Source organism: Teleopsis dalmanni, chromosome 2 (genome assembly GCF_002237135.1).
Source record: "Teleopsis dalmanni isolate 2A chromosome 2, ASM223713v2, whole genome shotgun sequence".
NCBI lineage: Eukaryota > Metazoa > Arthropoda > Insecta > Diptera > Diopsidae > Teleopsis > Teleopsis dalmanni.
This window is the reverse complement of record NC_051847.1, coordinates 151,879,939-151,901,694: the sequence shown is the minus strand read 5'-3', so window position 1 is coordinate 151,901,694 and position 21,756 is coordinate 151,879,939. Positions and strand designations below refer to the sequence as shown.

The 21,756-nt window shown below is 27.8% G+C and overlaps 1 protein-coding gene across 1 annotated transcript; it reads right to left on the bottom strand.

Moving 5' to 3' along the window:
* Window positions 1–31: 31 nt before the first annotated feature.
* On the bottom strand, window positions 32–21,087 carry LOC119675938 (cadherin-23-like). The gene is made up of 33 exons (XM_038087156.1): window positions 20,999–21,087; window positions 19,768–19,899; window positions 19,630–19,714; window positions 18,599–18,779; window positions 18,295–18,464; window positions 17,887–18,067; window positions 17,662–17,740; window positions 17,564–17,598; window positions 17,197–17,376; window positions 16,140–16,313; window positions 15,520–15,713; window positions 15,233–15,461; window positions 14,866–15,035; window positions 14,634–14,800; window positions 13,469–13,582; window positions 13,343–13,403; window positions 13,056–13,212; window positions 12,593–12,728; window positions 11,475–11,675; window positions 11,306–11,421; window positions 9,102–9,198; window positions 8,704–8,959; window positions 8,455–8,582; window positions 8,304–8,395; window positions 8,086–8,212; window positions 6,815–6,925; window positions 5,652–5,839; window positions 2,298–2,399; window positions 1,570–1,884; window positions 1,339–1,511; window positions 738–1,118; window positions 575–659; window positions 32–168 (listed from the first exon to the last, which is right to left on the bottom strand). Exons 1-33 carry the CDS (start codon window positions 21,063–21,065, stop codon window positions 61–63), a joined length of 4,992 nt encoding a protein of 1,663 aa, XP_037943084.1. The 5' UTR covers window positions 21,066–21,087; the 3' UTR covers window positions 32–60.
* Between the last annotated feature and the right edge of the window lie 669 nt (window positions 21,088–21,756).

The following is a 21,756-nucleotide window of genomic DNA, read 5'->3' as shown; positions in this document are numbered from 1 at the left end:
TAAAAAGTTAAGTGCAATGTTTGACCTTTTGTTGTTAATAAAGATATATTTTTATATATATTAATAACGTAAATTTTTTTCTTCTTCACAACTGTGTCCTTTAGTCGGTTCAATGTTGAAAAATTCATTGTTTAATATTTTATGTTCAAAAGTTTGCGGTTTTTCATGCTATAAAAAATTAAAAACTTAAGTATTTTATTTTTAAGGGTATTTGTATTAAAAACAACTCATATATGTCCAACGCTATACAAAATAAATTTCTACTGCAGTTTAAAAAGATTGACCGTTCGATCGCCGTTCAATCTACAACAACTTATGGTCATAAGTGAAATAATAGGTGCATTTAATTAAAGAGAGAATAAGATCGTAAACATCTTCCATAATGAGTGTATATTTGCTCAGAGATCAAATCCATACGGTTAAACATTTCACATAAATTATTTTTTAAAGTGTTAGTAAAGAGCTTTGACTAAAAAAAAATCATTGCCGATTTTGTAATTGTTGTTGGACATATGTTATATATATATATAAGTTGTCTATACTAAATTTCTTTTACATTACGTTAAATACTTGCCTCCAAGTTTTTCATGTTATTCATTTCAAATGTGGGATCGTCTTGTAAACCAATAAACTCATCCTCACCATCTTCAGAGTCGCTGCTAAAATAATTGTTTCAAAATTTTTTAAAAATTAGGCAGATTAATTAAGTAAACAATTTTATAATTAATTTTAAATACCTAGCACTTTCTTCGTAAACTCCAAACTTGGGATAATTGTTATTTTGTTTATTTATAACAGGATTTGAACCTTCGACAGAGAAAATGTTACTTGTTGGTGCACCAATCCGATTCAAATTAGAGGCTATGGAACTAAATTCAGGTGGTTCGAAAGCTTTCAATTGTCGTTTATAGCTGCGAATTTTATAAATAATCACTATAACTAATACAGCACTTAATGTAGCAAATATGATTATAGCCAAAATAAGTGCTGTTAGCAACCAATCATCCACCATTGGCGTAACATCATTGACAGTGAGATGAGGTACATCATTCAATATAAGATTACGGCGTTGCAATATATTCTGAATTTTTGAGAGGAAAGCTAAGTCCGTTGAACGCCTGCAAAGAATAAGATTTTTAAGGAACAGAATTCATAAAGAGCACGATTCATATAGAGCGATATATATAAATAGCAAGAGTGATATAAAATTATAATTCATTTTAAATAAATATATAAAGAAATAGTTTATATAATACAATATATAATAATGAATAAACACATTTTTAAATTTCAGATATATATAAATTGATTAAACCCGTATCTATTGAGAATATTTACTTTTGTATTTCCACAGCATCAACAGCTTCATTATTGTGTATAAAATGCATCATCACGTCTGTAATAAATGCACCATCACGTCGTTTAGTTATGCCTTTCTGGTTTGTTGTGTCTTCTACGGAGTCAATATTGCATATCTCATATCCATATATTTGTTGGAATTCTTCCTTAATCTGTAAAATTTTTAATAAATAATTCCATATTTTTAAAGTTTACTAGAAATTTACTTACAAATTGTTCATTTTCCCGAATAGCTAGTATTTCACTGAGAAATACGAACTTAACTCGATTCGCTTCGGAGACTATGTAAATTTTCACAGATGCTATATCATAATGTGGTGGAATGGCAGAGTCCATTGCGACAATATCAAACATAAAATAACCTTTCATATTATTTGTTACATAGGAGTTAAGCAATATTTCACCAGTTTCTATATTTAAAATGAAAAACTGTGAACTGTTGGCGGGAAGATTTTCGCCATGTAGTTGGAAAGTCGCTTGGTCTATTAGATAGAAAATGGTGTCATTTAAATCGCGATCATCTGCCTATGTATATATAAAGCATATATTAATAAGTGGAAGATCTATAGAATAAGTTTAAGTTATAGAATTGATGCGTTTTAATAATGAAAAACGTATTATTTCGCGGCGTCGTATATTTAATATGTAATTAAATATAATATGAAAGGTTTTAGAGCCAAAAACTCGGATGGAGCGAAAAAAAACGACTTTGGTTGCATTAGATACCACCTAAAATGATTTTTGGTGTTTCTCAATGATCACAACAGGTTTTAGTTGTTTTAGCCTTCATTGCTACGAAGGCTTTGAGTTATTAACAACGCGTTGTGGTTATTTTTTTCGCTCAATGAACGTTTTCAGCTTAACAAAAAGAATTTATATAAATAATTCAAGTTTATATAATTTACAAATTATAAACATACGGAAACTGAGAAACTTACATGAACTTTCAAAACATCCTTGATAATACTATCCTTTGTTGTGATTCCAGCAGCATAGAAACCTTGTGCAAATCTTGGAGGATTATCATTAACATCATTTACCTGCAATGAACATAAGTTTAAATATAATTTAGCCTATTGTTTATAGATATAAGAAAAAGATGAACAAAAATTCATATAAATATTAAGTACTGAAAATAAAGTTTTTATTTAAAAAGTCTGGTTTTTCTATAGGCTATAGGACGTGTTTTAAGCTTTGAAATAGTGATTTGTCTATGAAGAGAAGTTCACTTATAAGAAACTAATACAAGTTTGTCAGTAACATTAACCCTATCAGGCCCTATCATAATATAGATTAGCCATAGATGTTAAACCTTTTCGACCTTAAGTTAACTTACTAATGACCTATAACTAATTTTATCAAAGAAATTAACTTTTACAAGTGGCCCATGTTAAGATATATTAAAGAAAGTCATTTTTTCAAATATAATATGTCAGTCCAACATTTCATTCTTCTAAATTCATTACTTCCTAGATACTTGCAAAATACCAAAGTTTTTCTTGATTTTCCGATACTTTGAATGTAGAGCGCCACTTCATAAATTTATTTTAATAATAGAAATAAAAAAGTGTACTGTTTGTTATACTTAAAGAGGATGGATCTTATAAAGAAATCCAATCTAATTTTTTGAAAAATAAAAACCACCCTTCAGGTACCACCGATTTGGTGCAGCAGAAAATAGTATTACATTGCCGTGTTAGTGGATAAATAATAATGGGAAAGAATAAGAAGTGTGGCTTGAATGAAGAGTAGAATACGATAGTAAAGATGAGATGAATACTATAAGATGGAGAGATTAAGATTTGAATATTATAGTAAAGATGAGATGAATATTATAAGATGTATACATTGTGACCGAAAAGTTTCCGGAAATTTTAAATAAAACGCAAAATTCTTAATCTTCATCAATATTTATTTTATCTCCTTCAAAATATGCTCCATTAGAAGCGATACACAAATGCCAACGTTTCTTCCAATCATCAAAACATTTTTTATAGGCGCTTTCCGGTATGGCTTTGAGTTCCCTCTGCGAATTCTGTTTTACGTCTTCTATGGATTCAAAACGCGTTCCTCTGAGTGGTAATTTGAGTTTGGGAAACAGGAAAAAGTCACACGGTGCAAGATCAGGTGAATACGGTGGCTGTTCGATGGTATTTATTGAATGTTTGGCCTTAAAATCGTTGATAATGTTGGCTCGGTGCGAGGGAGCATTATCGTCATGAAAAATCCATGAATTATCCTTCCACAATTGAGGCCGTTTACGGCGGATATTTTCACGCAAACGTCTTAAAACAGTCAAATAATAGGCTTTATTGACTGTTTGTCCTTCAGGGACGAATTCATGATGCACCACACCACGAATATCGAAGAAAACAATCAGCATTGCCTTGATTTTCGAGCGACTTTGGCGTGGTTTTTTCGGTTTCGGCTCGTCTTTTCCTCTCCATTCCGATGATTGTTGGCTTGTTTGCATGTCGTACTCGTAGACCCATGTCTCGTCACCCGTTATGATGCGTTCCATGAAAGTTGGATCGGAATTGGCACGATCAAGCATGTCTAACGAGACCTGTCCACGATGGTGTTTTTGGAACAAATTGAGGTGAATCGGAAAAAGCCGAGCGTTGACACGTCGCATACACAAATTGTCCACCAAAATCAAACGAGCCATCTCACGACCGATGCCTAGCTCTCGTGCTATCTCTCTAACACTCACATGAGGATTTTTGAACACGATTTCCTTTGCCTTTTCAATGTTTTCGTCGGTGGTAGAGGTCGAAGGTCGTCCAGAACGCGGCATGTCTTCGACGGTCGTACGACAGTCCTGAAAGGCTTTGTACCACTCATAAACTTGAGTTTTCGATAAAACTGATTCCCCATAAGCCTTTTGTAGCATTCGCAACGATTCTGCACACGAAAATTCGTTCGAAACACAAAATTTGATGCAAACTCTTTGATCAATATTTTTTTCCATTGTTTTTTTCGCAACGCACTACTGAGGTGAACTGGTTTCAACAGCTGCCGTAAACGAACTGTCCTGACAGATCGCGCTCATTTTTGGCATAGTAATTAAGGACAGTGCTGCCAAACTACATAAACTTAAAATATCGAAAAATATACAGCGCGCGAATTTTAAATGAGAATTTCCGAAAACTTTTCGGTCACAATGTACATTGATCCTAATTCATGTCATGGTTAAGAAATTTCCTCACTAAAAAGAAACTAATTTTTTGTATCCGTCAAGATGGAAGACGAGTTTTTTTTGTGATAGCGAACTATTTAACTTATTAGTTTATTGTGGCATAAGTCAGCAAGAATATTGTTTAGTTGCCGTGCGAAATCGTTTTTCTCGCTTAGAAACGAGAAACGAACATTTTTAAAAATAAGATTGTTTGGAAGCTACATCTTCGAAGATAATATTATATTAGGAGTTTTGGTATGAAAGCCCTCATCAGTTATTAGTGACAAAATTGATGCAATTGTTGCTGTTATTATCTACTTATTAAACAAACGAGGAAATGAAGTTATTAATATAATAACCATCTTCTTGACGCAGTTTAGACAGCCGGTCAAATCTGCACCCATTGAATTTTATAATTTTTTGGATTTATTCCAGTATTCAAAAATTTACGGAGGGTATCATTAAATAGTTTACTGAGGCTATTAAGAAAGACCTACATACAGACCTATATAAGTAAACCTGCAATTTGCATGCAAGAGACACTAACAGTGTATTTGTGAACGACTAATTATTGAAGACTAGAACTTTTTGAGTAATGACTTATACTACAATTACCTATAAATAAATAGAGAAAGAAAACTTTGTGTGCGTAAGTTTAATAGATAATTGTAGCCGTTATAAGTAAATTAGTAAAAACTAATTTCTATACTCTCATATTCAAACAGTCAAGTTTTACTTTAGATGTAAATACATTTATTTATTGGGTTGACAATAGAGTTATTTCGGATCTTGCTAAATATTCATCACCATTGGCTATTGGGAATACGTTTGGTTGTAATTTTCTGTATATAATTATAAATTACAATTGCCAGACAATGAACTCTGTCGAGTTTAAAACGCAGAATCAAGGTTCAATGGTTAGCACATATATACCCTAAGATAATACACATAATATTTAAAAGTAATCAATTTTATCAAACAATGCTGATGATAGATACTTGCAATATCCAAAACAGCGGTATGGTCAGTCTAAAAAATTATTTTAACTAAAAATTAATTGCATTTTACCATTATTAAACAATTTTATGCTATATATAGAAGACTTTGAATTTACATTTATTATTATATCCATTGTGTAATTGACACTATTCGGATTTGAAATAAGTCCATTTTCATTGTTGGTCACTTTTATACGAAGTCTGTAAATTTCTATAGCTTCACGATCTAACATTTGAACTAATTTCAAAACACGGGTTTCCTTATTCAATTGAAACAGCTCAGCATTTTCCGGGATGAAAGTTTCTGCAGAAGAAAATATAATACGGGAATATTATTATTTTATAAATTATACATTGATTTAATGTTATTAACAAATACAAAAAACTTTGTTTGATAAAATATAACTATTTTAATTATAGAATAAAGTAATAGTGTTGCTGTAAAGCTAGACTTACTTTGTATAGTGACAAAGAAGCCCTTCTAAAAATTTAATAAAGCTTCTTTGTCACTATACAAAGTAAGTCTAGCTTAACAGCAACACTAATACTTTATTCAAATATTAGACTTGTGAAAAGTAAAGAACAATATGTTAAAATATAATATTGTTCAGCTTTTCCTAACCGCAATAAGCGGATTTGTAGAATAACATAGCATAGCTTCTTTGTAAAAAGCACCAGAATGGTTGCTTTACATATAGTAAGTAAAAAATATGCAGTACAATATGTCTCTACAAAAAGAGTAGCTTTGAAAAGAAATAAAGAATAAGGCAAACCCAAAAAGTTAAACTTTCAATTCGTTGAACTTGTGTTTCCAAAATAAAGCTGTAGTTTATAAGCTCGTTCTAATTTAAAGCACGGCAAGTGCTTTGGTTGTTGTCACTAATTAAATAAAAATAAGTGACAATAAAACCTGGAACTTGAGCATTGAAAGTTTGTGCAGCCTTGGCTTCTTGTGGATAAACACGATTAGTCATCGCTTCTAATTTGACAGGCACGAGTTCTAAGCCTGGCACTTGCAGTCCAAACAAATTATATACGGACTATAAACTAATTAAATAAAATTCGATTATTTCCAAAGACCACTGATGAAGAGTACTTGGCAATACTCGAAACAGCGTTGTATGGTCAGCCGAACTTCAATAAAATTAAAAAATAAATTTTTGTGTTTGTACTTTATTTCTTTCTTTGTTATTCGAAAACCCTTCTAAATATTTTAATTATAGTTAATAAATAAATAAAAAAAATTTACAAATAAAATTTTTGGAATAAAGTTTTTTACCATCAATAAAATAATAAAGTTTATAGGGTTCCTCGTCTAAATTTAGACCTTCGTTTTTGGGGTCAAAAGCTTCTGGGATCAGTCGTTCCTCTGTCAAACCATCATCATTCTCTACAAAATTGTAATGATTTTTATAAGCTTAGCACATAAATATATATTGTTAGTAAATTTTAGTAGCAGTTTATAGCTCCAAAAAATATTAGTCGAATTTGGAAAAGAACCGGTCAGAAATAGAGAATATATTTCGAAATTTTTGTAATACATATTTGGTCTCTTTTACATTTTATCTTCGTTTATATATGGCTTATGGTGTGTATTGTAACCAAACGCTGACCGATTAAAAAACTAGAATTCAGCATTTCTTTCTGGTTTCAATATGCAAGTAAATGTGAATACTGATGTATATCCGATGGATGGGCTTATTTTATTATAATTTTTTTATTTTGTTTTAAATTAACTCTTTAAATAATCATAAATAAATAATATAGTTATAAAAAGCAACAAGTTACAAAAGATCTAATTTGAAAATAACAAAGTTAAAGCAAGTTTGTCCATTCAATTATTTCGACAGTTTGAGACCAGAGGTAGCAAGGCTTATGGTGCTTAAGATGACGTACGACTTTTAGTGACATCAGTACATTCGATACAGTTTTTGTAAGATAGCAAAGTTTCGATGAGTGCCGCTTGATAATTCGATTAAGGCCTTTTTCTAACGTTGTTATACCAACATCACGATGAAGATCATAATTTCTGATTTTCAAGTATTCGCTTAGGGGGTTTAATTACTACCAATATAAAAATCATATATCTGACGCTTTAATTAGTGAAACTTCAATTGTTCAACTTGTCTAGAGTTTGCAAATAGATTAATATGTTAAACGTTGCCGAAGGTCTGTGAGTCATCAAAAAATTCAGTTGAATAAACCGTTTTATATTAAGACCTGTTTTTTATAACGTGGGTGATACTGTTTACATGGTCCAGCATATACTTAGTTGAGTAATATTTTATTGAAATGATAATGTATTTGAATATAAGACAAAGTCATTACTATAACATATTATGGTCGATATATAAATTATATTATATTATAGTATATATAATCAATTATATGAATGGATGAATTGTATGAATATTTATTAAAGGAAAAATTAAATATAATGCCTGGAAGTTTATTTTGCAAACAATAATCTTTGCTTTAATATTATGAGTCCACGATTCTTTTCTAGAAGGTTTCATAATTAATAATCACAAAATAATTGAATTTATTTACCAGTAAAATTTGTATAAAACTCTCTTTCCAAGAACATAGGATTTCCTAACATATCCACAAAAACAATTTTTAAATTGCGAATATCTTCAGAAGAACTACCGCCGCCATCCGTAGCTCGAATGTTCAGCTATGTCAAAGAAAACATTAAAAAAATATATTTAATGTTATTAATTATTTAATATTAATATTTAAATCATTTTATCATAAATTAAACGTACATAGTAGATACCAGCTGGTACTAATTCTTGCAAATAGAGGCTTGATTGATTGCGACTGTTTTTTGACAATTGAAAATATTTATCATGACCCACTAAAACATGAGTTCAGAGTTTATAATATTAGCGTGAGAAGAACTTACATAAAACTAACCATCGCTACTGAGTAGAAAGTTTATATCACCGTATTCTCCACCATCTGGATCAAATGCCTCAAAATGGGGTAAACGACTTACACAGTCTGCTTGAAATAGTGGACGATTAGGTTCTTGTAAAGAATGACTTCAGCAATAGCACCGATAATATATCCATAATTGAAATGCAATAAAATATAAATTGTATTAAATAAATATATAAATATTTAAATAATTATTATTAATAAATAATAATATGAATTCTTTACCATAAACGTATAGTCTTATGTAAAACTGGGAAAATAATTGTGGGAGCATGAAAATTATAAGGCCGCACAAGTATCTCATACTTAGATGCATTTCGTAGCGTGGGTGTACCGTGATCAAATGCTTCAATTTCAATTTGCCAGATACCATAAAATCCTTTAAGCGGTTTGAGACTTGTAAGTTGGCCATATGTTCGGTTGTCGCCAATAATACCGAAAAGATCCTCATATCCAATTAGATTATTGGCATTGTCACCGACTTTGAGAGAAAATAAATTAGAATAATTGGAAAAAAATATTAAAAGATTATGAAGTAATTAACATCATAAAAATTATCATTGTTTTATAATGTAAGAGAAGATTTGACAAATAATAAATTGTGGTTTTAATTCCATTTTTACCTGATCTTATATCCAATATCTTGTAGGATAACCATGAATTGCTTGTATTATATTCATCCTTGTCTTCTGCTATAAGCTGAATTTTGCTAAGGGTATCCTAATAATTGTCATATGAAAAAAAAATTCTTTTAATGAATTTATATAAAAGTTTATTTGAATATATTTATTAAATTTATAATATATTTTATAAAATAATAAAAGCAAAACAAAGAAAATAAATCATAGTAAAGGGAATTCTTAAAGGCAATTATGTTGAAACTTTTTTAGTAATAACTTGGTTTTTCAATAGTAGTAAATCATAACAACAAAATTTCATTTTCATTTTTTTTGTAGAGGTACTACTTATTATGTAATTTGCATTCTTCTTTGGATGTAAATCAATTTAATTAGTTAATAATTCATAAAAATTCATAAAAAATAACTAATATTGTAGTACCGAAATATATATGTAAATATGGCATTATATTGATTTATTATTCTTAAAATAGGTTACTTTAAAACCTCAAAGTTATTGAAAGACGAAGCGATCTTTATGACTATTTTATTCATCCTTTCGCTCTAAGAGATGACATTACATTAGCATATATTCATTTCATATATATATTTCATTTTAAGTAATCTTTAATATATAAATTAAATAAAAATATATGACTGTGAAGTAAAAGTTTTAAGTATGCTTTGCAGTTGGAATTATATATATTGATTTTGGTGACAAACGTCCCTTTCGTTTTAAAGAAATAAATAAATTCCGTATTCTTACATTTGAAGGTAAAAGGAAAGATTTTTAACAAAAGTATGGATGCTCAGGTAGTTTTAGTATTTAAGAAGTTTAGTATACTTTAAAATCTGAAAGATTATGAGAAAAATAAGAATGATATATTAAAATTTTTTAGAAAAATGGTTCTCAAAGGACATAGCCTATATTAATAAATAATATCGTTACTTCCACACTTCAATATAACATACAGTAAGACTCCGCTTAACGTCTCGGATACATTCCATCAGAGTAGAGCGTAATGCGAAATATCGCTAAACGAGGCTATGTTAACATGTAAATATTGGGGTTAGGTGAATATTGATAGAAAATTGCTTAGGTATTAAATTTAATAATTAATTTTTTTTTAATAATAATAGAATCAAATATTTATTTGTCAAGAAGGCATCTAATGTAGATTGCGATTTTTCTTTTGCGTTCTGTTAGAAGCTGCTTATAAGTGTATAAAGCATCTATAACACCCCGTCTTGCTTTTGAACTCCTGCCAAAATTTGGATCAATTTCAACAAATTGGTCCAAAATTTCAGTTGTAGTGGTCAAATTCCTTTTCACAAACAATATCGAAAGTTCTTTTTGCTCTTCTTCGAAATCACTACTATCAATATTGTTGTTTTCTTCTTACTCAATTAATTCCTTGAGCTCATCATTAGAAAAACTATCTGCTGTTTTTTAAACTATTTCTTTGACGTCTTCCACTTTTGCCTCATCTAAACCGGTTTGTTTCGCTAATTCCACTATTTCTATCACTATATCATCCATATCGACAGAGGGTTCAATGTTTTCGCTCTTACTAAAATCTGGTCAAATGTTCTTCCATACTCTATTCAAAGATCTTTCTGTTATCTCATTCCAAGAAAGGTTTATGTTTTCTACAACATTCATGATATTGTAGGTTTTCCAAAATTCTTTTATTGATTGCTGTTTTTTTCGAACATCTGCTTAAATTTTCGTGTTGAAATAAAAGAGTGCTAAACCGAAACAGCGTTAAACGAAATAGCATTAAGCGGGGTCTTACTGTACTTTGTGTGCTTACAATCTTTGTCCTAACATAAAAATAAAGTAATAACATGAGGAACTTTTGTTCCTCATTGGCATTTGTGCCAATGTCAATCTTTCCTCCATAGATTGGCATTTGTGATTTAAATTAATGAAAAGACAATAAACAGTTAAAAGAAATTATTAATTCAGAATAAATAAATATTAATTTAATATTTGTTGATTTTTTTTCCTTACCTGAATTAGTTAATATTGAAAATTTTAATATCATTATAATTTATATACTCCATGTTTCAAATTAGCTTATAGTAAGTATAGCTTATAATAAGGCTCCCTTAAGATTTATTTGTAATTAAATTTAAATAATGAGTAAAATGGATATATAATATTTGGTATATATATATATGTCATTTAAATTATTACTAAATAATACCTTTGTATCGGACTCGGAAAATTCAGGTGAAAATAAAAATTTTGCTGGCATTATAGGTGCATTATCATTCACGTCTAATAAACTAATATTCAAAAATGTTGAAATCTGGTTAACAGCTATAATAAGGAAATATACATATTAACTTAAAAAAAATAAAGGTATGACTAACGTCCATAACCACGATTATTGAAATTGAAATTATCTTTTACATCAATTGGTATATAGTGGTAAGTGATGCCATTATCTCGATCTAAATGAAGTCCATTCCGCAAGTTTACTTTCACAATTCCGGTGGTAGCATTGATTTCAAAAAGATTATGAATATCAGATATGGCACTACTAATTGAAAATTCTAATGCATTGTGTGGAACTATAAATAAAAGAATAATATAAAACAAAATGAAACAAAATATAATAAATTGGTTAAGTTAGGATGTCATCTCCAGAAATTAAGATTCATATATACAGAACAGATTCGTTGTTTTATTAAAAAGAATAAAACAACAAACAGCAATGGAGAATTAGGAATCATTTTTAAACTTTGGAGTTTAAATATTGCTTTGAGACTGCGAGAATGAGAATGAGAGAAAGAGAGAAGGAGAGAGAGAGAGAGGAACAGGAAGACTGAGACTTAGATAGCTCGTTTACAAGTATATTATGTTAAGTTATATAAAAATAATGGAGTAAATATAATGGACCTTCTTTATCTGTATAATATAATTTTAAAAGAAGGGTTTTGAGCTGCGGCTGCTGTTACTAATACTTCTTTAATATTATAAAATAATTTGTTATTTATTTTAAATATAAAATAAAGCAGTGTTGTGTATAAATTGTAGTTCATATCAAATAAAATAGTAACTATTCTTGAATGTCCAATACAGTAAGAACCCCGATAATCTGGATGAATTGAAATTGAGGAAGTCATATTAAAAATACAGGAAAAGTTTAAAGTGTATTTATATACAAACTTAACAAAAACTGAATTCAAAATAAAAAATTATCCACTGCTCATTGAATGGATTAATTCAATGCCTTATCCACTGCTCATTGAATGGACTAATTCAATGCCTTGAATTATTTTTTGTTATATTAGGATTACGCAGGATTAGATTCCGGAGGTTGGGAGTAGTGGAGATTTACTAAATATATTTAATTATGTGATAAATAATTATAAGTAATTGGCCGCCATTGTTTTTATTTGACATTTTTTTTTAAAAATAGTTATGTGTTTGAATGGTCATTCAAACTTTGAAATTTAAATTTTTTATACTCCTTAGATGAACTTACAGTCCCTGTCACGATCAAAAGCCTTAATTTGTCCCACAATTTCTCCAGTTGTAGCATTTTCATATATCTTCACCTGCTGTTCAAATGCATCCTTTTCAGGTACACGATTGTTAATATCGATTATGCTTATATTGATCTGAAAATGGAGAATCTGATTTTAAATGTCCTCTGTGTGTTTATTTTATAGAAAAATAAAAGATAAAAATATAAATCAGATAATTAAACTGACCATAATATAGCTATGCTATAAAGCTATATAAATGTAAGCATAATATAAAATTTCACTATACAATTATTAAAAAAATTGGTTTTAGTATATATAAACTGATTACAAAGACTTCTAACCTAACTAACTACAGAAATTGATACATGAGTATTTATATTAACTAAAGTAACTAAACTAAATAAAAAACTAAAGAAATAACTAAAAAATGTATATGATAACTAAAATATTCTTATTGACCTTTCCTATTGTGGTATACACTCCATCGTTTAAAATAATTTCATATTCTAAAAGAAAAATCCGTGGAACATCACATTGTATACTTCCATTAACACGCAAGACACCGGTTTCATTATTTATACTAATAAGATAGTTTTCCGTTAAATTTCCAATGGATCTAAATATTACATAAATATAAAAAAAATAAAATACTAATTATTATTTATCAATTCATGAAACATTCATTATAAAATAAATTAATCTTATTAATTTTAATAAAAAATACTATTTATACAATTTAATGTAACCTTAAGTCAAAAGTAAAATTATTATTGCCTGGTCCATCTATATCGAAAGCCTCTATTGAACCTATTAGTAAATAAACATAACATTTATAAAACATTTTATTAATTATATATATATTCGTTATTTACCAATTACAGTTGATATTGTCTCCATTTCTGTAACTTTACGCGGTTCTTCTAAAGTACCAGATCTAAAATTTGGTGGATTATCATTCGCATCATCGACACGTATGGTTAATACAGCTATAATTTGAAAATCGACATAAAGATATAATAGTATCATTTATATAATATTTAGTTATATGTTTTCTTACGTTCATATAAGAGATATCTATAATTAGGCTATCTTAAATGTTTCCTCATATACATACAATTTTATAATTACCGTTTTTGTAAGTTTTATATTGAAATTATTCTAGGTTTGATCAACTTACTAAGACCAATAATGTCTGTTTCGATAAATACAAATATTTTGCATTAGCAGCTAATATTCGGTATGTGATAATTTATGGGAAACAACTTACATATCAGATGTAATAAGTCTCCACATTATTTAGAAATAGTGTGACTATATTAAATAAAGTAAACATCCTGGAAACAATATAGGCCGAGAAAACTCAAAGCAAAATATAAAAGTGTGAAGTCTTCACTATCTTTAGCGCGGTCTATTTATGTTTTACGTTAATGCTGTAAATTAATTAAGATCTAATTTATAGGACAAAATGTTCAAATATTTGAAATTAAAATGTACGCAGCCAAACTACACTAGTTCCCTTGATTGAAACCGGATTTTGTAACACTTACAAACATACATTTTTCTTCGTTCTTCTACGTAGAGATATTCAAGATGTCAAATTTGTCATTGAAGTCAATTGAAAACGCACAATTAAACATACAAAGATTCTAATTAATGTACTTAGCAAAATTGAATATAAAAATACTTTTTTTTAGCTACGATCTCCAAAAAAATACTTGTAAGTATTGTACTTGTAAGTAAGATTTTGAATGTATCGAGTCTTTCGACTTTACTGGTCGAAAAGGTCCTTAAATCACTATGCAGTTAGATGAATCGTTTTTTATATATTATATGTTTTTAAACTTCTTCGATGATAGATCGATGTTTTTGCACAAAGAATACGAATTCTTGAATATGGGTTTTCTAAGTGTGAAATTTATCTACCGTGAATTACTCAACAAGAATAATTTTTAAAAAGCAATCCTGTGTATCCAGAGTCAATCAGCAATGATCTCTAATAATATTTTCTCAGCCCCTTGAGATAGTTTATTTACTTACCAATTACAGTGTCCTCATTTATTTCTTGATTAAGGTCTCTTGCTCGAATAGTTAAAAATATAGTGTCATACTTCTCATAGTCCACTTGAGCTTCAAATGCAGGATTCACACGGAGTAGACCATTTAAAACATTTTTACTCTCCGCTTCAGATTCAATCAATAAAGAGCTTTAAAAGAATGATTTCAAAATAGAATTTAAATAAGTTTTTAAATGATATTTCGTGTTTATTACTTTATAAATAGCTCTGATTGTACTTCTTGGCCACTTTTTGTAGCATAGGTAGCGTTCCATAGAATTTCAAGTGTTAGATTTGCTGTAGTATCAGCATCACGTACCTCGATTTTATCGGTTAAAAGTGTGGAAGGTGCAGCGTTCTCTGTTATATTAACTATAGCTCGAGGCTATGAGATATCATATTAAATCATCAAAACATCAAATTAAATTAAATATATAATAGTTAGTATCAGGAGTGTTATTAATCAAGTAAATTTTTAGAACAAATTATGTATAAAATGGGTTAGTTAAATAGTCATTAAAGGACTTTTGTGCATTTTTTATATATTTATATATGATATATTATAATAAATCGCGTTCTTACCATTCTTAATTGAGGGGTCTCATCATTAACATCAATTATATTAATGGTTAGTTGTGCAAATACTGTGTGTAGGGTTTTTGAGTGTTCTGTTATCAAAGTGTCCTTTGCCTGTATTTGGACCAATACAGTAGTTTGCCTTTCATAATCGAATACATTATCATGACTTGTGAATATTACACCTGCCTGTGTATTTATTTCTAAACCAGACATATTGCCGACAATAGAATGACTGAAATTTAAATTATACTTCTTTAGTATGAATAGATATTGCACAACATCACACATACTTAACTCTATCACCAAAGTCACGATCTCTTGCATAAATCTGTTTCAGAAATGTCCCTTTTGTAACATTTTCCATTATATTTACTTCATATGAGTCGAACATGAATATAGGCCATTCATCGTTCCAATTTATTAGTTCAATCCTTAAAGTACGGTTTGACCTGCGAGCTGAGTTTTCGACTTCTTCTGCACATATCTTCAAGAGAAAAGTAACATTATTAAAATTGAGCTAAAAATTAGTTAATAATTTAATATTCTTTATTAAGAATTTTATGTTTTATGAGAAGATATCTATTGTGAATAGAAAATGAAATAATTAGAAAAATTTCAAATCCAAAGAAAATTTACATAAGTACAGATGTTTCAGATATAACCAACTACTCATTGTTATTGCACTTTGGAAACATTTAGTTTAATTGTTCATATATATTTTTTTTCTGAATCGTAAATTTCAAGAATTGCACGTTAATACCCAAAACCAACGTACACCTAAATTGCATTATTCAAATTTACAGTTTTATCACTTATTAGAACGCATAAACCGCAGCTATACAAATTTATTTATCCATTAAAATTTGTTGTTTTTTAAAGTAGTTGTAAATTAATATAAACAATACTTTACCATTATATCAAAATTTCGCCATTCCTCTGTTTCATAATCTAATTGATCTGCTTTTAGTACTGTTAAGGAAAAATTAGTTTGCTGATAGCCTGAATTGGGTACCAGAGAAAAAGCCTCTGAGTAAGATATGCCATTAGTTGTCATTAAGTAAGCTTTATACGTAGCATTTATCCCCTAGATAATATATATTAATTATTCAAAAGTTTTTAATTAAAAGTTTAATATTATATATAACGACAATATATCTAACATAGAATAGAAGTATAATTATTTCAATATATTTTTTCTATATCATTTTATTGACTTAAAATTATCCTAAAAAATGTATTTTAAAGCTACCAAGTTATTGAGCTGAAATCAATACAGGTTAATAGTGAAGAGGGATTGCTACTATCTATTGATAAACGTTAGATTATATTAAATTTACCTAATAACACAATGGATAGATACATAGAATCATATATATACTTCATAAATCAAACCAAATGAAAATTGTAATTAAATACTTTAACATGTTTGGCATATTGCATTCCCATTCTTTTATATTTGCAAGGTTTATAGGGATGAGACAACAAATAAACTCAAAAAACGCCAAAAATCTTCAATTTAGATAAATTAGAGAAATGTCAAATATTTTTAATTAACTAAATTAATAAATAAAATAAAATAATATTAAAAAAAATGTATATAGAGATTATATTTTATTACAACGTCTTAAATGAAGAAACTAATATATTGATTCAGTAAATTTTCATTCATAAAAACATAATATCTTATGAAAATATATATATATACATTATATATATCATTATATTATACATTATATATTAACTAATGAAATAATATATATCTCATACAGTCCTAAAAGTAAAGTATAAATCTTATTATTTTATTTCGGTCTTACGACCTAAAGATATGTTAAAATAATTAATAACTAATTATCAATTGATTAATATTAATTAATTATTAATATAAATTAAATATTAATTATATATTAATTAATAAATATTAATTAATAATAATTAATTTATTTAAAAAAATTTATAACATTACCTACCAAATCAATATCTTCAATAATAAATTTGTCCATTGGTAATGTTAAGTACTTCTGCTCTAAAATTTGTACGAGATTTGGTTCCATAATGATTTCTGGTATATGATCGTTTATGTCTTGAACGATTAAAATAGTTGTATTTTTTATAAACCATGAGGAATTATCACATTTATATGCACAGGTCTAGAAGTAAATATTATTATATAGTATTAATTATAAACATATATTTAGATAATTTTATATTATTTGTGTAAATATAAGCTTTACATTTTTTTTTGAAAAATTTTGTTTTTTAATATAAAATGTTTACATAAAAATTAAATATTTGTTGTTGTAATATATCTCGATCAATTGGAACAACATGTAAAACCCCTGTAGTTTCGTTAATGCTCATTAGTTCAGAATCTGTGGAAAAAATGATTTAATAAATTCATATAGAACCTTGGGAAAGTCTCAGAGTTCACTTACAGTCCTCTTCAAACTCTAAACGATAACAAATAGGCTTATTTATTCCCGTATCTCCATCAATAGCATTAAGTGTGAAAAACTGAAATACAGACGAAGGAATTATAATAAGGTTTGTTACCAATTTAGGAAAAATAGTTAGAATTCTTAATAGGAATTAAAATTATTGTGTATTATAATTATAATAATAGTAGTTGTATAAAAATTTTATATAAAAATATATCATACCTGTTCTTGTTTCTCATCAAAAGTTGCGGTTGTAAGTGGTCGCACCCAAATTGGATCTCGATTTGGCAGATCAATCACCTCCAATATTGCAAATATATTACCTGTATTATTACTGGTATCATGGACACTTACATCCAAGTTATAGACAGCACGTTCTTCATAATGCAGTGGTTTTTTTATTCTATTGAAAATATGATTATAATTATTTTTTGTGAATTTGAAAACTAAGTAAACTTAGATTCAGCGATTGCGAACAACTACGCCGAATTTGAAACGTACGTAACACCGTAACATTATTATAAATTCAGCCCAGAAAAATATATATTTTTATTGCAGTTATTGCATTTACGTTAAGGACTTTTCACTTATACTTTATTTATTAAAATTTTTCATATTTTTAATAAATACCTTAATTTGTATTCTTTCTCGTAAGTCCTCGTCTCACCGAAATCTTCAAAATCAAATATATCAGCTTCATTATATTGACCATTAACCTGAATACGTAATATATTTCGGTCCATACCGTCCGCATCATAAATTGTAAATATGCAATTCGTTATGAAATTGGTTTGCAGTTCCTGAACATAATAAAAAAAATGTTTTTTTATAATATCTACAAAAAAAAATAATATGTTTTTTATATAAAGTTCTCTTAAATTCTTTTCAATTAATTAAAAATCAAATCTACATCTTTTTAAATAGGTTAACTCACCTCTACGCGACATGGAGATGGATTGTATGTTACTGATGGCTTATTATCAAATATATTTTCCAGTGTTAGGAGAATGCCATGTTCCATTAGCTCATCAGCATCATCTTTTATATAAATTTGAAAAGCATAAATGCGTTGATTAGAATTTTCAAAGTCTTGTCGTTTTTCGATCGTAACAATCCTTAGGTTTGGTTTAGAAATAAACAAAAAAAAAACAAATTAAAAGAGTTTTGATGATCCCTTATAGGCTTATTAATAATTAATAAAAAAGCAGATATAATATTAGTGAACCGCAAGGTTTTTTCTTTCTTACAACTAATTTAATCAACTCATCTCACGTAAAACTCCCTTTATATTCGCAATGCGATGTTCTAATGCGATACATATAGAAAAATTCCGCTTGTTAAAGTACTAAAACCTTGGTGATTGTATCAAGCAAACCAGACGTCAAACACTCTTTTAATTTCCTGATTTATACCAGGGCTAAAATTACAAGCATCGATGAGTAACTACTTTCACTAGTACCTCCTTATGAGTTTTATTGCATTAGCACCAGATTTCTTGGACTTAATTCCAACTACAGGGTAAACGTCTCTTAATAACTCCCTCTCTATTTTGTTGAAGTATTATATGTGCCTTTTAATATGTTAACATCACGTTTTACAGCCAACAGTATGATTTAAAATTTATACTTATTAAATTGTGATTTCACAGGTACCCAACCCTCCTCATCTATCTAACCTTTTCACTTCGTCACAGTTCTTAATAAAAACTTAATGCGCTAAATTCTATTTATTTATTTTTAAAAGTGCTGAGGTTATGGGTAGATCAACATATATGCGACAAACATTACAAGATAGATATGTAATATTCTGATATGTAATATTTCTACAACTACGTTCTCTGATGTTTTCTCTATAATATCATTATCATTTAAGTATACCTTCTCAAGTTTGTGTAAATAAAATAAAATAGTTTATTTAACAATATTATTAATAAATTAACTATTTAAAATTATATAAAACAATTACCAGTCGTCATTTTCTGCAGTTATTTTGGCACCTAAGAGACTGTTATCACCAATATCAAAGGATCCCAAAGTTGGTGTACCACTGCCTTTAAATGATAGTACTTATATTTAATATTTAATATATTTTGTAAAAAGTTACCTTGATAATTAATTTTAAGCAATTGAAATGGCCAACTTAACTCCTCTCTAACATTAATCTTTTGTACACCCACTGCAGTTTGAAAACTGACGCCATCAGTATTTGTCTCCAAGAAATATGGAGACTGCCACGCTATATTAAATTTTTTTATTAAATTTCATCAAAATATATACAATGGAGTAATATATGATATATATTATATATAATGTAATGAAATTGGTATGGTTATGCAATGAAATTAAATATTAAAAAAAATTATATGTTTTTATGATTAAATAAAAGTAATAAATAATAACATTCCATCGATTTACAAAAACCTTCTATATAATTGGAAAGGATGGATTCATCTTTTATTTAAATAAATTATTCAGAGTACAAAAACTATATTTGAGATATCAAAAAATATTTAAAAAAGTTTTTAAATTTTTTGGACACTCTTGCCATATTTGAGAAAATGGATTAGTATTTTCCATTCCCTGCTCCAACAGAATTGTCAATTTCGGAGATGAAATTGTATTTTATGTTCACAATATATTATATATGTTATGTTTATATGTATTAATATGAATATTATTTAAGTTAGTTGCATATTGGTTATGTCGAAAATTTTAGGTTTATATTAATTTTAAGTCTATTATTTGTAAAAAATGCTCTATATTCTTCATTAAAATTCTTAAGTTAGGTAGAAGGGTGATTTTGGTATAAATTTCGCTTAGAATCTTGTTATATGATCTCTTCTTTAGCGATTTAGTATTCTAAGCAGTGAGGGTTATTATGATATGTATATTTCTGATTTAATAGTTTTCGTTTTAAGAGTCCAATCGTTTCAATCAAGTTGTTTTGTATTTTGATAATTCATCAGAGTTCTGATGTCCTTTTCTAATAGTTTTTCGGGGTATTCATTGAACTATCAAAATTGAAGATGAAGTTTTTGTAGAACACTTGTTTTAGGTATTATAAAGTTTTTTGTATTATTAATATATATGTATTATTTCTATTTATAAAACATTACTCCATCAGTAAAACAAATTACTTTCAATTATTTCAAATAGCTAAATATCTTCCATATTTAAGAACAAGTCAATGAAAAGTTAGCGAAACTTGCAGATGACTGTGACTTGCAACACGATATGATGATGTTGAAGTTTTAGTTATTATTTATGTATTATTATTAGAAAGGCGGTCACAAATTTGTTGTGATTGTAAGTATTTATAACGGTATTATAATTACCTGATTCTGTAAGTATAATTTGTGATACTCGTATGATCAGATATAAAAGTATCTTTGCTGAAACCATATTTTTTTAGTCACAATATTTCAGCTTATACAGCTACGTTACAAATTTTATTAATATTAAAAATTTTATTATTTTAAAAATATATAAATTTTTATTCTTCACTTATTCATTATTTATTTATTTTTTTATACTGAATAATTTTTTTTATTTTATTAATTTTGAGTTTTATAAAAATATGGTCCTTTAGTTAGTATTTTCATGAATTGTTTTTAAGTCAGACCTTAAATATATTTTATATACATATACAATAATATTATTTTTTGTAAATTAAACTATTAAACCTGTATCTATTCGTTATTTTACATCTCATCGTATTTAATTTTTTTTTTATATTAAAATAAAAGATATTCTTTTATTAGGCTACAAATCTATCAATGTTTCAACATAACCAGATGATATAGCCATTATAATAACTAGTAAAATTGCAGCTGCAGTATTATATTTTGTAAGCTTAATTTAGGAGTGATCGTCTATGTGAAAAATAGAAGTCAACATTTAAAAATTCGGGTTCAGCAATTCCACTATATGAAATTGTCAAAGACTTGGGAATATATGCGAACCGCAGGCTTTATTACAAGACCGAGTAGTTGTAAGCAGTGGTCCCCATAATTTTACGTTGACTGCGCTCAACAAAACTATGTGTGATCAAAAAAACTGAAAAAATACATATGTATATTAGAAAGGTTGAAAA

Bases quoted from the DNA above. Each gene is read 5' to 3' on its own strand.
- LOC119675938 (XM_038087156.1), bottom strand. From the start codon at position 21,065: ATGGTTTCAGCAAAGATACTTTTATATCTGATCATACGAGTATCACAA. The intron at 17,377-17,563 runs GTTTTACATGTT...ATTTACTTCTAG, and splicing joins GCATTAACGAAACTACAGGG to ACCTGTGCATATAAATGTGA. The intron at 2,400-5,651 runs GTAAATTCAAAG...TGTTCATTGCAG, and splicing joins CAATGGATATAATAATAAAT to GTAAATGATGTTAATGATAA.